This window comes from Xenopus laevis, chromosome 3L, assembly GCF_017654675.1.
Source record: "Xenopus laevis strain J_2021 chromosome 3L, Xenopus_laevis_v10.1, whole genome shotgun sequence".
NCBI lineage: Eukaryota > Metazoa > Chordata > Amphibia > Anura > Pipidae > Xenopus > Xenopus laevis.
Window position 1 is genome coordinate 37,872,802 of NC_054375.1, and position 15,787 is coordinate 37,888,588.

The following is a 15,787-nucleotide window of genomic DNA, read 5'->3' on the forward strand; positions in this document are numbered from 1 at the left end:
AAAGAGGAAAAGGCAGAGGCAGGTAGAATTTCAGCAGCGCAGATAAAGAAATGGTCAGAGAATAAGAATTGCACCCAACCCTCTGATACTGTACATTGTTAAAATAACAAGATACGGGGGCAGACATATTGCAGGAAATACCAAATAGAACCTAAGTTATGAACAAAACAATACAAGTACTTTTATACCACCCCTGTAATAAAGTTGGTATATATATTATACATAATAGGATCCACCTTTTTTTAGAATAAGTACTTTTAATACCACTAGGGTTGCCACCTTTTGTTGTCGCACAGTCCGGGCAATGGGGCAGACCGGTGACATGGTGGGTTTGATGTTTGTGATGTAATTGCTGATTGGCCGAGACTCCTGACAAGTGTCAACCTTAATTACCATGTATTAATGAAGTGCCAACAGATTCTGCAGGGCTGTTCTAATACAGTATGTAACAGCACTGTAACTACTCACTTTAATTTGTGCCAATGTTTTTCTTACACTTTATTGTTCAAACATCTGTACGTTCTCTATTTACCACTCAATTTTATCTTCCTCTATCTCTGTTATCCCACCAATTCTATAGGCCCAGTTCCCTCCTCAATAAAATACTCCCCCTGCCTTTAAAGGGGTTGTTCACCTTTGAGATAACTATTGATATAGAGAGTGATATTCTGAGACAATTTGCAGTTGGTTTTCATTTTTTTTTATTACTTGTGGTTTTTGAGTTATTTAGCTTTTTATTCAGCAGCGCTTCAATTTGCAACTCAATCAATCTGGTAACTAGGGTCCACATTACCATAGCAACAATGCACTGATTTGAATAAGAGACATGAATAGGAGAGAGTCTGAATAGAGGGATCAGTAATAAAAAGTAGCAATACATTTGTCGCCTTACAGAGCATTTGTTTTTTTAGAAGGGAGTCAGTGACGCCGATTTGAAAGCTGCAATGAGGCAAATAATTATAAAACTTTAAAAAATAAATAATGAAAACCAATTGAAAAGTTGATTAGAATTGGCCGTTCTATAACATACTAAGGGGCAGATTTATCAAGGGTCGAAGTGAATTGGAGGGAATTTTCGAAGTAAAAAAATTCAAAATAATTTTTTGGATACTTCGACCATCGAATAGGATACTACGACTTCGAATTTGATTCAAATTCAAATAGTTTGAATATTCGACCATTCGATAATTGAAGTACTCTTTTTAAAAAAACTTCGACTTCAATACTTTGCCAAATTAAACCTGCTGAAGTGCTTTGTTAGCTTTGTTAGCTCTGTAAGGCTACACATTTATTGTTGTTGCCACTTTTTATAACTCAACTTTCAAATCAATGCATGTTTGCTAGGGTAATTTGGACCCTAGCTATGAAATTGCTGATATTGCAAACTGGAGAGCTGCTGAATAAAAAGCTAAATAACTAAAAACAATGTAAACCAATTGTCTGAGAATATCACGCATACTGAAAGTTTATTTAAAGGTGAACAACCCCTTTTGTAGCCACGGCCTTCTGCGTGAACATAATTATATAAACTGTTGTGTGCATTTCTAACACAACTGAAGCTGTGTCTTTTGTTCTGTTTTGTGTGTTTGCAGAAAGTTGGTTGTGACAACGTAATTGGCTCAAAAAAAAAAGAAGATAAGTGTGGGGTATGTGGTGGAGATAACTCGCACTGCAAAGTTGTAAAAAGAACATTCTTAAGCTTGCTTAGGATACGAGGTACCTAAATGTGTTAATACTGTAAGTACTTAAGTCTCTGAAATAAAGAAAAAGGAAATAAGGACGTACTACAGTAGTGCCCCGATGTTACATTTCCCAGAATCGATGCCATTTAAGCAAGTTGTGTTTTTTCTTTCATGGATTTGTTTTCCTGGTATTTACACCCTCTTGAAGTAGTCCCCTGGGAAACGTAAAATCGAGATTCGGCTGTACTTTTCTTAAAGTCTTTTTTTTTTTATCTTAAATGTCTTTTCTTTTCAAAATTCCAGATTTGCGTTTACAGTACATAAACTGCATGTTAACTGCACAGTATCGGCATCGGCATCAGGGAAGCTGCTCGGCAGGTAGGCAGAAGCGACAGAATTGCTGAATACAAATATGAGTTCTAAATAGAAGGTTCTATTGAAAATTGCTGTCTGTACCTCTTGCATCAGTTATCCGTTGTATCATTGTGGAACAACAATTTGTGTTACTGTTATTATTATTATTAATAATACTTTGGGCAAATGTAGAATAGCAATGTGCCAGTTATGGTATTTAATCCCTGGGCTGCCATTTTTAAATATATAAAATATATGGTCCTCAAAACTTTAACAGTGATTAAGTCAGTATGTTCATGGTAGTATTAATTTGGGCAGATTCTCACATCGGGCCAGAAAGTTCCCTCCAGTAGACACCAAGGGCTCATTAGCTATGATTTATGGGGTGCTCTTGTTAAGAACAGCTGAGGTCAAAATGCCCTTAAAGGATAAGTTAAGGTCCCCATAGATGCAAAGATTTTTCTTGCCGAACGACCGATTTTAGCGAAGTCCGACCAATCCTTCGAAATTATAGTGCGGTTAGTGGGATTCTGCCAGAAAATTGATCGGCCAGGTAAAAAACAATTCGTACCATCGTACCATCGTTTCGAGATAATCGTGGTCTCGCGATGACGATCGGATCTTTTAAAAATCTTTACATCTATGGCCAGCTTAAACCTTTACAGGGGATGTAAAAGCAAAAAAATAAAATCCCATTTTTACTTTCTTTAATGAAAAATAAATCTATTTCCAATATACTGTAATTAAAAAATGTGTACTGTTTTTATTAGAAACCTGACTGTATGCAGTGAACTTCCCCCTTCGTTTTACTTGCTCTGACTGCTGAGGATAGGAAACTTCAGAATTCAGATGGTCCCTAACTGCTCTGCAGGGAAACAATCATACTTTCAAACGGCAGCGGGAAGACCCCCCCACCTTATTTCCCAGAACTCGAGCAGCTTTGTTTGTTTCCCTGTAGAACAGCCAGCGATTGTGTAGAGATTTGTAACCCTAGACCCAGTGCAGTCTTCATATTCTGATTATTAATAAGTCTTGCTATATCAGGTTCTATGGCAGATATTATTTGACTTGTGCTGTTTTGATAATTTATGAGGATCCCTAATCTTAAACTCCCAACTAAAGCCCAGACCACACTGAGCATGTGCGTAGTCTTGGTCTTGCAAAGATGTTTAACAAAGTTACAAGATGACAACTTTGGAAACATAAATTATTTGTTTAATTAGGCTTCTGGTGCAGCAAGTTCATGTTTATGTTTCGTATACAAAATACAGCATTTCTAGCATTATTCTATTTTAGACTTTAGTTCCCTTTTTAACATACATGAATGTTAAATTGAAGTGAGTGCTGTTCTAAGCGCTTTTGCCATTTATATTAATTTTTTAAAATTCAAATTAATTTACTGTTTATATGAATGAATTTGTTACAACAGGTGGAGCAAGGAAGTAGTGTCCCCTTGCTCCCTTCATTATGTCAGTGTTGTATTACACATAATTTGCTACAGCAGGGATGTTAATCTGCTAATCTGGGATGTTAGGGAGAAATTGTGCAACCAAAGAGAAATTGGGACCCATGTATTAACAATCAAATTGATTTTTTTCCACAAATCTCTAAAAATTCATGGTTCTATTTTTTTAAAAAAAAACTCTAAAAATTGGATTTATTAAGTGTAAAAAACCACGAAAACTAATAATGCGCCAGGTAAAAGTTGTCAGGGTCCTATAGAAGTCAGTGGGAGCTGTGCGGATCCTATTGGACTATTTTAAATCAATCTGGGTTTTTAGAAGTTTTTGGAATTTTTTTCGGTAGGAAAACTTTGAGGTTTGAGGTATTCATATTTTTTAGTGCATCATTCAACATAATTTTCCGTTCGTACTTTCTTTTTTTTATTCTGAACTTTTAATAATTGTCATTGGATTGGAGTGACACACACTAAGATTCGGAGAGATTTAGTCGCCCAGCGACAAATCGGCTCTTCTACGGGCGACTAATCTCCCCAAAAAGCCTTCCTGTCGGCCAAAATCTAAATCGCCAGCGGGATGACACTCGGAGTGCTTCATTTTCCGAAGTCGTTCAAAGTTGCCTCACGAGGAAACTTCGGGCGACTTCGGAACATGAAGAGATCTGAGTATCAGAACGCCGCCGATTTAGATTCTAGCTGGCGGGAAGGCTTTTCCGGAAGATTAGTCGCCCGGAGAAGAGGCAATTCGACGCTGGCCGATTAAATCTTCCTGTCACTAGCCTTAAACCACTAAAACCCGACCTTTAATAAATAGGCCCCTAAGAGGCAGGTAACTTTGATCCCTGTGAACTCATGGGTTTATAAAGAACCCCAAAAAGCTAAGTAAACTGCTTGTGGTGGTAAATGGCAGCTAAACTTAAAAGGGCAAGTCAACCCCAAAATAAAAATTTGCCTCATAGGGAATTAACCCAATGCAACTGTTGTGAATATTAGGAGCTGGTGGCAGAGAAGATTAAAGGGCAACATCATATAGACAGCAAATAGAGAAGAGACGGAAACAGCAACTCCGAGGGAGGCTCCAAAAGAAATCTCACAGCTACCAAAAGAAATCTCATAATTGCCCACAAGAGGGCACCAAAGTCATGTAAATCCAGCAGAGCAGATTATCAGCAGGAACATTTTTGTTAAAAAAAAAACAAAAAACCTCAGATGGCTTTTTTCTGGGCCCAGAAATTCAACTTTTACTACAGAGAATGATGCTGTTGGGAAAATGTGATTCCAATTAATTCTTTGCTATTCCTAAAATATTCTAACACTACTGGGACTAAATTCTTTACATGAGAAGCAGAATCTGAAGCAAATGTTTATTATGATCCTCTTCTTTTTCATTGTATATTACTTGTATGTAGAATGATGGCAATATCGTTACTGATTGAAGACCCGATAACTGGTCTTGTTTTTTCTGGTCCTCAATCAGTATTTAGTAGTAGGAGTATACCACCTAGTTATATTCAAGAAAACATGCTCCTCTGAGCATTTTTGCAGTCTACATGTATTGTCTTTTTCTTTTCATTTTCATATAACTAGCGTTATACTGTTAATGACTGTGTAACGTGGATGCCCCTTCCTGTTCTTAGTAAGTGATACAAGGGGCGTCTCCTGATGCTTCTCTGCTCGTTTCAGTTTTCAGTGTGACAAGACTGGAAGTGAGCAGAGAAGCATAAAGAGAGGCCTTCAGCGTCAATAACTTGAGTTCCTGGCTCCCTGTATAGTCTCCCCCCTGGACAGAACAGCAGGGTTGTCTGGGTTGGTTTATGTTCCCTTTAAACACAAATCTTGTATAAATATTTATTTAGAGCCTCCATCTCAAAATCAATAAGGTTCATTTCTATCTGTAAGCACAGTTGCTTTCACATAAAATTCCATTTGCATATAAAACCATTTTCATTAAAGGTACATGTGCAGAATCAGAATTTCTGATGTATATTTTTCTAATATATTATTTTTTTCTGATTTTCATAGTGTATTATTAATACCCTTATTATATGTAAAATGATCCACAACTTTACAGTTTAAACTTGATTTAAATATTGATTTTCAGATTGGGGTATACTAACTTAGGTAATTCTTTTTGCAGTGAATTATTTTCGTAGGGGTATGGACTAAAAGGAGGAGGCCAGTTTCCCTTGAAAGGGACTAAATACATTGCCCTAAAGGACAGTGGAAAACTAAGTGCGATTGCTCGGAGGATTGTTCTTCCTGCACAACAAATCTTTGATTGGTTGCTGTAAGATACTGCCCAGGAGCAAATGTGCCCAATGTTTATAAATTATCCCCGCTGTCACGTATTAATCTATTTTAACCTGCAAACTTGGTGGCACAATTGGAGCTTGTAAAGTTTCATCTTCCTTTTAAAGGGGACCTGTCACCTGAGATGTAATCCCACCCTAAGTTATAATTCAACTTTTCATTTGTGTTTATCAAGCTAAATAAACTTTACTTACACTACACACGTTTAAAGGACCAGTAACATAAAAAAATGTAAAAATAATTTGTTAGTATACCACGAAAAAAAGAACACCACGACTAATTAAACTTTAAAATTGCACAACCTTTATTTACAAATAACTTTACCGAAACTCCTCTTCAGAAAAGGCGAAACGGCAATGATCCATTGTGCGGCACTCGATTTTTCCTCTCCTTTAAGGAAGGCAAGGACGAGAAATCGAGCGACGCACAATGGATCCCCGGATTGCCTTTTCTGAAGAAGAGGACAAGCAGAGTTTTAGTAAGTTATTTCTTAATAAAGGCTGTGCGATTTTAAAGTTTATAATTAGTATTGGTGTTTCCTTTTCAAGGTATAGTAACAAATTTGATGTTACTGGTACTTTAAATCTTGTTTTCCTTATTCTTGGAATTCACAATCACAGCAATCAGGCGGGCGCCACTTAGTGGACATTAAGGCAAGGCAAAAGGACTTTTTTACATCTGGGTGACAGGCCCTCTTTAAGTAAATGCTGCACTATAGGTTTTCCCAGGGATGCCATTAGAAATACAACAAAATTTTCGGGGCCCCCTGGGCCACGCCCCCCAAACACCCAAGCCCCACCCCAGATCCCGCCCACTCCACACAACAGTTAAAAGACCATACAGATCAGTGCTAAAAAAGGTAAACCCCACACACACAAGTTATAAAAAGCTATTGATGGTCAGGGCCCCCTTATAAGTTAAAAAAAGCTGTGGTGCCACGTCCCCCTTAAAAGTTTATAAAAAAATTGGTGGTCAGGGTCCCCTGCAAGTTAAAAAAAATAATTGGTGACCAGGGCCCCCCTATAAGTAAAAAAAAAATCATTGGGCCCCCTTACAAGTTAAAAAAAATTGGGGCCCCAAAGAATATTTTTTTTAAAAAACATTGGTGGCAGGGGCCTATAGAATATTAAAGTAATACATTGTTGGCCAGGGGATTAAAAAAAACACCAATTGGTGTTCAGTAGAATTGAACTCATACTTTCAATACTTCAACTTCGCCTCCTTTTGTGACTTTGGGTCTTTTCGCCACTTCAGGACTTCAATTTCGGCTGTTTCCGTGAATTCGGGTCTTTTTGCCGCTTCAGGACTTCAATTTTGGAAGTTTTCATGACTTCGGGTCTTTTCGCCGCTTCAGGTCTACAATTTCGGCTGTTTTCGTGACTTTGAGTCTTTTCACCTCTTCAGGACTTCAATTTTGGATGTTTTCGTGACTTTGAGTCTTTTCACTGTTTCAGGACTTCAATTTCATCAGTTTTTTTTTGTGACTTCGGTTCTTTTCGCCGCTTCAGGACTTCAATTTCGGCTGTTTTCGTGACTTAGGGTCGTTTCGACGCTTCGGGAGTTCGGCTTCGGCTGTTTTCGTGGCTTCGGGTCTTTTCACCACTTCGGGACATCGGCTGTTTGGCTTTTCGGCTCTTCCTCAAAAAGTTAAAAAGCACGGTGCTCATAAGAAGTTGAAATGTTTGCTTTTGTTGTTCTTCCTGTTTGGTTGCTGTGAGATACTGCCCAGGAGCAAATTTGCCCAATGTTTATAAATAAGCACAGTGCCCATAAGAAGTTAGAAAGAGAAGACATACGGTTCAATGGAATTATGGAAGCGCCTTAATTAACTTGAAAATCAATGATTACTCTACTATGATAGTTTCTTGCATTTTTTAAGGCCCTTCGACTAACTGAAATTCATCAGTAGAGATTCACGTTAGAAAGTAAATTGTATTTATTAGCAGCTGCATTTTACACTGATACCCAGGCGGACTCTGGTAACTGAATTTAGGCTCCACTAACATTCATTGCACTAGCAATGCGCCCCCCGTTGATGCTATCGTTTTAATATAAAAAGGTCGAGGGAGCACTTTGCACTGTTTTAAAGTTGCCATTTGATAAACAGATACCTTGTATGCAAATAATTGTGTTTTATGAAGATGGTTCTTTTTCTTAAAAAGGGAGTCTAAAAATATTCGAGATTCCAGCGGGGGCACGTCATTTGCTGATTCAAGAAACTGGTGCATCCTTACACAATCTTGGTAAGTGTCACAGGGAAATATCCCTAATTTGCACATTCACCGCATGCATGTTAGAAATGTGTTTGATAAATATATTATAATGATTTCCTACTGCTGAATCTGTACCCTACAATGATTACTAGGTATCTGCAACACACTTAAAGGTGGGCTAATGACAGTAATGAATAGCCTGGTCCTGACAGGATACTAGTTGAGTGGTCCGGGGCCTTAGATGAGAAAGTAACACTTTTCCAGGCCTATGAACTAGCTGATCTACTCCCAATCTAATGTCCACTTTCTCTGGATGTCTGCTTTTTTAGGTTTGGTAGATGATTTATTTCCCCTCTAATTTATTCCCCAATCGTCCTAATTATGCATGGAATAACACTACTGTACAATCTGATTGTTGGTGTATATTGCTAAGTAGTGATGGGCGAATTTGCGCAGTTTTTCTCGTTTTTTGACGCCGGCGCCCGTTTTTGACGCCGGCACCCATTTTTGACGCCGGCGTCCGTTTTTTCGGAAAAATTTTTGCCGCGAATTTTCGCGGGCGTTTTGCGAATTTATTCGCTGGCGGCGAAACGCGCAAATTCGCGCAAATTCGCGCCTGGCGAATAAATTCGCCCATCACTATTGATAAGATACATTAACTTACAATGCCTTTTGGAAACCAAACAAATTCAGAAGATATATGGAATTTGGTACATAAATTTAGCCTAAATCATGCAAGAAACGTTATAACTGGAATATGACAAGTCCTGTTAACGCAAAGCATGGACTATTGCTGTGTCTCTTCTCTTCCCACCCCTTTCTTCTTGTTGAAGTAAGTAGGAGGTTGGACAGTGGATTTTCAGTAGATGTGATTAATGTGGATTTGCCAACGTTTTTGATATAATTCTGCATAAACTTCTGCTTTCTAAAGAAAGGTCTGGCACTAAGGTTGTTGTTAATGGTACATTTCCTTGAAGTAGGGTTCTTATTAGGCTGCCACCGGGTCTGTATTGGGTTCACTTTTATTCAGTTATGTCTAAAGGAACCATTAATTGAGTGCAAAATAATGATTTATCTTCTTCTGAATCAACTAGAAATTGGCCAGTTTTCACTTGGCCAGGTTGAATTTAAGGCACAAGTCTTATTTTCAAACTCATCTACTTTCCCCCCTCATTTTGCACTATTTTTTGTGGTCCCTCCAATATATATAATACATAATGCATTGCCATGATTTTACATAATTTTTTTTCCTGGACCCTGAAAAACATTAAATGGGGGTTCTGCTATATTTAATATTATACAAGAAATTGTTTTACTAGTGATTTGTATCTTTTTGTTTTGTTTTAAATAAATAAATATTCACAATATAACTGCAAAATATGCTTGGACAATATTATTGTTTTACCATGACACTTGCTTTGCACCTTTGTGCCATTGTGTGTCTATGTTTTTGTCTAGCTATCAAAAATCAAGCCACAGGAAAATTCATCCTGAATGATGGTAATGTCAACATGCCAGACTCTAAAATATTTATTAACATGGGGATTGAATGGGAGTATCAAAATGATGAGAACCGTGAAACAATTCAGACTATGGGACCACTTCACAATCCGGTCACTGTACATGTGAGTATAAATTGTTTTTGATATAGGAATTCCCAACCTGGGAACTTTACATATTAGGGTTGTCACCTCTTCCTATATTTATATCTTTCTTCTCTATTAATAACATGGGGATGAAGCATCATTTTTACCGGCCAGGTAACACCCCTACCTGTGATTTTAGGAAGGTCAGGAAGTGGCTGCAACTCATACCTAGTTTCCCACCAGTTCCTGCTCTGGAAAGTGCCTGACAAGCAAGGCAATCGGGTTGATTTGCTGCTTCGAAATGGGGACCGCCATGTTGAAATCGGCTCTGAAAAGGAGGAAACTTCGGGCGACTTCAGAAAACGTATCGCTCCAAGTGCCATCCTGCCGGCGATTTACATTTTAGACAGCAGGGGAGGCAGTTCAGGGACATTAGTTGTCCCGAAGAAGAGGAGATTTGTCGCCAGGACTAATCTCCCCGAATCTGCCTGTCTGCCCTGACCTTAAGGCTATACCTATTGCAGATTGTTCTTTTTTCTTGCACTTTGTACACTGCGTGGAGCATTGTAAATGAGGCCTATGGTCAGGGCTTTATTCTTATATAGGCACCCAATGACCTGTGCCTAAGGCTGCAGTTTTAAAAGCATGGCCTATATAAAAAAAACTTTACTTTTTTAAAGTAAAAATGAAAAATCTTCCCAGCCACTGCTGGTGACTTATGGACAACTCCGGTGGCTAGACTAGGGGGTGTGAGGGGGTAGGAAATTACTTATTTCGCTCGTCAGCAGGAGTGACATCATACACTGTGCGTGTGATGTCACACGCACTACATAACTTCTGCGACAGGGGGGCACTCTGAGGTCCGGTGGCTTGGGGCGAAACCGGACCTAGACTTTGTTTGTAATTGTCAATATGGTGTGTGTTTTAATTATGTATTACTTTCTTCACATTTATTTAGCTGCATATGAATTTAAATACATCTATGGGACTCCTTATCTGCCAACCAATTATCTAGAAAACTGGAGGGCAAGAGACCTTATCTAGAAAACCCCAAGTCCCAAGCATTCTGCACAATAGATCCTATAGCAGTACATCGCTTGTGTACATTAGGATGTTTCAGAAACCATTTATATAGTGGACACTGTGATCAAAAGTCTTGTAAGTTTTGCACACCAAGAAAAAAAAGCAGGGGACATTTTTTAGTAGCTAATGGTAATAAAGGTGCAGGTGTACTTTATTGTTCATATAATATATATATAATGCATTTGTTTTGCTTCCAGTGTATACCCAGCACAATCTTATTAATAATAATAATAATAATAATAATAATAATCTTGAATAAATGATTCACGTATGATGGCAGTTTCCTATTAAGACAGGATTTCATATACTAAACTTCTATAACTTTGTGTTTACTCCTAGGTAATTCCTCATGGGCAGTCAACAATTTCAGTGAGTTATAAATATATGATACAAGGCGATTCCTTGAATGTAGATAACAACAAAGTTGTCGAAGATGTGGTTGTCACATATGAATGGACTTTGAAGAAGTGGTCCCATTGTTCCAAACCATGTGGAGGAGGTAAATAAGTGCCATATAGATAACAGTTTTGTAACTGTACTTGAACTTGAAAAATGACCCACCCATACCTTAGATTCCAAATGATAAAAAAGTGATATTGGGCAAAAATAATATTCAAAGACCAGGCCAAGGGTTAAGACAGACGCAAAAGTTCAACTACTGTACAAGTAACAGGCAGTAGGCCAAAGAAGGTGCATAAGTGTAAGGGTTCGTAGGGTTGACTTCTCCTATTTTCTAGAAATCCCATACTTGTTGGAAATCCCATGCTTTAGTTGGGCCTAATTTTGAGATGGGAAGGGGGAATGTTTCCTTTTCCAGGTTGAAGTGTGCCTCTGGCCATTTCAGATTTGGCTAGGAGGTGTCAGTGTTACGTAAATCTTTATAAACGAGAGGCACCATGTGGTTTTCCCCTTTGGTTGCCACATGATGAGGAAGGTGGATGTCTGCTGGAGAGCCTGGGCCCCAGTAAGGAAAGCCCCCAAGGACAGTGAACCTTGGAGAAGTCCGGGAACAAGGCCCTGAGAATAAGGTATGAAATAGTGGTATGTGTAATTGCTGTTGTCGTACATGCTAGGAGTGTATAGCAGATAGTTGAGCTGCAAAGGGCAGTTCTGCACTGCAATGTAGGAGATAGATTGGAGGCATCTCTCCTAGGTGATACTGCCTGTTAGTGTAGGAATCATTGTTGATAGGCAATCAGGTTAGAGGATTTTGCTGGGGGTGATCCACTAACAGGGATCCCCAACCTTTTGAACCTGTGAGCAACATTCAGAAGTAAAAGGAGTTGGGGAGCAACACTAGCATGAAAAATGTTCTTGGGGTTCCAAATAAGTGCTATGATTGGCCATTTTTAGCCTCTATGTGATTTGTCAACCTACATTGAGGCTCTGTGTGGCAGTACATCTGGTTTTTATACAACCAAAACTTGCCCCCAAGCCTGGAATTCAAAAATAAGCTCCTGCTTTGAGGCCACTAGGAGCAACATCCAAGGGGTTGGAGAGCAACATGTTGCTCACGAGCTACTGGTTGGGGATCACTGCACTAAAGGGTGTCACAGAAGTGAAGTGGGATTCTTGCCAAGTCTGTCTCCAAAGGAGTGTCAGTGTGTGATATGCTTTGCTATTGAATGTGCCTTGAATCGTCATTTTGGTTAAGAACTCCTAGTGTCCAAAAATCCTGTTGTTGAGCAGCTGAGAGGTACAGTTCTGCAACACCTCTCCGTTTCTCCACACATGCGAGGGCCCAGCTGAGAATGAGGGTCTGATATAACCAATGCTCTACACTATTTGAGTGGAAGCTAGTCCTGGTTGGAAAATAAGGGTTACATTTCAAGAAGTTAAAAAAAAGAAGATATTAGGCATTGAATTCATCTAGGTATGGCTTTTGAATTGGCCAGTGATGCCTGAATCATGCAGTGTAGAAAACCAAATTCTTCACCTTGGAAAGTTAGGGACTATCAGGAGGCACAGTCTGCATCAGAACCTAGTCCTTACCACCCATCCTAAGTCTGAGCTGCACCTCCTGAGTGCTCTGTAAGTGGGCTGCCCTTAGCTCTCCTGATACTCCTACTCCCCTGGGGTAAGTAAATGAGCCCTAAAGAATGTGGTATAATTTCTTATTACATACACTGGAAATGATTACTATTCTTACATTTTCAAGTTTTATAATATTTTTATTTAAGGTCAACAATTCACAAAATATGGCTGCAGAAGAAAATCTGACCACAAAATGGTTCACAAAAACTTCTGCGAATCTATCCAAAAACTAAGGCCAATTCGAAGAATGTGCAATCTTCAAGAATGTTCCCAGCCACTGTAAGTATGTGCATTCTGAATTTATATTTTACTAGTTTTACTATAGGTCTCAGTGTTTTGGTTCCCTCTCTGAATTGGGTGCGGTGTTTGGTAGATCTCTTACGGTATATGATAGATAACATTGTGTGGTTTGTTTTAAGTATAAAATTATATTTTTCTTTGTTATGTTCTATGTGCTTTGTGGAACTTAATACTTTTAGTACTTAGTACTTTTTGGGAAAAGTAACAGCAACAAAATACACATACTTGTCCTGCTTTAGTGACTGTATCTCCAGGACCATCATTTATTCACGCTTTACAACAATTTGTAACAGACAGGGTTCTTGCAATAATTTAAGCTTACCATATACGCAATGTTTTTTTGTTTCAGCTGGATTTGTGGAGAATGGGAACCTTGCACTGCAACATGTGGTAAATCGGGTTACCAGTTCCGAACAGTTAAGTGTATTCAGCCATTAAATGAGAACAAAAACCGTTCTGTTCACAACAAATACTGCAGCGATGATCGTCCAGAAGCCAAAAGACCTTGTAATCGTCTACCTTGTCCTGCTCAATGGAGAATTGGGCCTTGGTCACCAGTATGTAGATCAATCTAAGTTTTGTTTTTTATGGCAATATACAATGTTTACAAGATAAAGCTTGTTAAGGGAAAGGCGTAAGATGGTTAGAAAGGCAATGTGGGAAACGGTGGAGCGATTGGGTTAGGTTGAGGTTTCATGCTGTGGCAGAAAATAGGATTTGTGCTGGCAACATCCTATGGATCCCTTGGGATAGATTTTATTCTTTGTAACACTTGTTACATATATTTAGTATTTTCACTAGGCATGTCCAAGCTGTGTATTTTTCTCCTCCCACATCCAGAGGACTTTTGAAACATCATATCTTGTAGTAGTAGGTCTAAGGCAACTGGACCTGGTAAGTAATCCTAAAAAAAATCATTTGAGCGGCTTCTTCAATTTGTCTGAAGCTTCTGAGACGAGTGTGGAAACATTTTCAAGATTACTCAGCAAGCTTTAGACTTGCACAGTAGACTTATATAGTATTGGTATGAGGTTTGTAGCCACTGACAGGACAATGTACAATACATGAAATGTCCCTGTGCATTATATTGCCTTAAGCTATTCTTTTCTACTGTAGCTAAAACAGCTCTCTGCATTACAGGCAGACAAGCAATTATATAGTATAAGATGGATTGTATTTATTATATTTCCCTTCCAGTCTGGCACAAAGGACAATTATAACCCCAGATATTATTCCAGCTCCTCCAGTAACTCAATGTTTGACATTAGAATTGCAGAAATGGGACTAAACTAGCATTATCCATGACTGTTCCTAGCTGATGCCTTATCGGAATGACGGTGCTGTTGCATCAAAGAGTGAAAAAGGAAAGTGTACATATTTAGGATATGGCTAGGAAAACAGCATTGGAAAAAATGTGGGGTTAACAGGAAGTGATAAATGCCAAACATTTCACCAGTCCCAGGATTTATCTTCTCAAATTATATTGGCAGCATTGTGATGAATGTTCTGTATGAGATGGAGTATTGTTTAAATGATCTCAAATAGCAATGCCTTCATCGCTGTGAATTTACATGCTAGCCATCATACATGAAGGACATCTTGGAATTCAGCAATGCAAAACACCAGCAAAATAATCCTTGTTTTGTCTCTCTATAAATGAACGAGCAAGAAACACTTTGTCAGTATGGGACACATAGGGGGTTATTTACTAAACTAAATGCAAAAATCCAGAAAAATTCGTGATTTTTTTTATAAAATCGGACTTTAAAAAAATCATGAATTTTTCGGAATTTATTAAACCCCGAGGATGGAAAAGTCTGAATCAGAAAATCCGGCATCTCAGACCTGTCGAGGTTGCATATTAGTCAATGGGAGAAGTCATTCTTGATGTGAGCTGGTTTTCCTGCAATACCCCGAAGTTTTTGGGCAAAAAAGCATAAGAAATTGGAGTTTTTGGGTGAAAGATCTGAAAAAAATCTTGAAAATCAGATTTTTTCACGCAAAGCAAATTTTCGGGAACATTTAATAATAAATATTGTAGCAGAAAATGATGAGATAAAATTGGACTTTGATAAATAACGCCCCTTAGAGTTGTTGGGAAAAGTTGCTCATGCAAGTCATGCTCTGTAGTTAAAGGTGCCAGTTTAGGGTCAGCAGCTCTAAAATGTGGCAACTTACCTGCAGACTTAATCCTGGCAAGGCAGTTAAAAGATTAATGGGGGAATGTAATAAAAGTGCAGTGAAGTAATATAGGGAACGATGGATGCCTTCCAGGCAGCTCTATCTACCAGGCAGATAACAACTCAGCCACACCCTCCTCCTAGTCTAAACACACCTCCCCCAGCTCATTGGTCAGTACACTCTAGCATTGCTTTCAATGAAGTTGCTAGATATGGAAGTCGATAATGGAAAAAATATTCGCAATGCGAAAAGTTATGCCTTTGTGCAAACAAATTTACCTTTGCGTGAATTTAATATAGCTTTTGCGAACCCGGTTTAACGACCACTCAACAGGGGAAGAATTTTATAGTTTGCACCAGTGCGCAGTCAGTGTAATAAAATTTCTTTCTGAAAAAGTCATTATGTTTGCTCCAAAAGATTACGACACCTTCAAGCACTTCTTAAAAGTGGGCAATGCACAATTAAATTTCGCAATGCAATAACAGTTTAAGGAAGAGTATTAGATTGCGAAATGTGAATTTTTTTTCTTATTTGTGCAAATTGTTTTGCTCTTTGCGACTTTTAGTATATTCCCCCATAAATTAC

General features: G+C 38.5%; 1 protein-coding gene across 1 annotated transcript in view; it reads left to right on the forward strand.

Annotated features, from left to right (window-relative positions):
* Positions 1 to 15,787, forward strand: part of adamts2.L (ADAM metallopeptidase with thrombospondin type 1 motif 2 L homeolog) — a 112,232-nt gene that overhangs the window by 79,078 nt on the left and 17,367 nt on the right. The window contains exons 14-20 of the mRNA XM_041586144.1: positions 1,593 to 1,716; positions 1,986 to 2,060; positions 7,968 to 8,048; positions 9,477 to 9,643; positions 11,027 to 11,186; positions 12,868 to 13,000; positions 13,371 to 13,578. Of these exons, the coding sequence (XP_041442078.1) occupies positions 1,593 to 1,716; positions 1,986 to 2,060; positions 7,968 to 8,048; positions 9,477 to 9,643; positions 11,027 to 11,186; positions 12,868 to 13,000; positions 13,371 to 13,578 (948 nt within the window). The remainder of the gene's footprint in view (positions 1 to 1,592; positions 1,717 to 1,985; positions 2,061 to 7,967; positions 8,049 to 9,476; positions 9,644 to 11,026; positions 11,187 to 12,867; positions 13,001 to 13,370; positions 13,579 to 15,787) is intronic.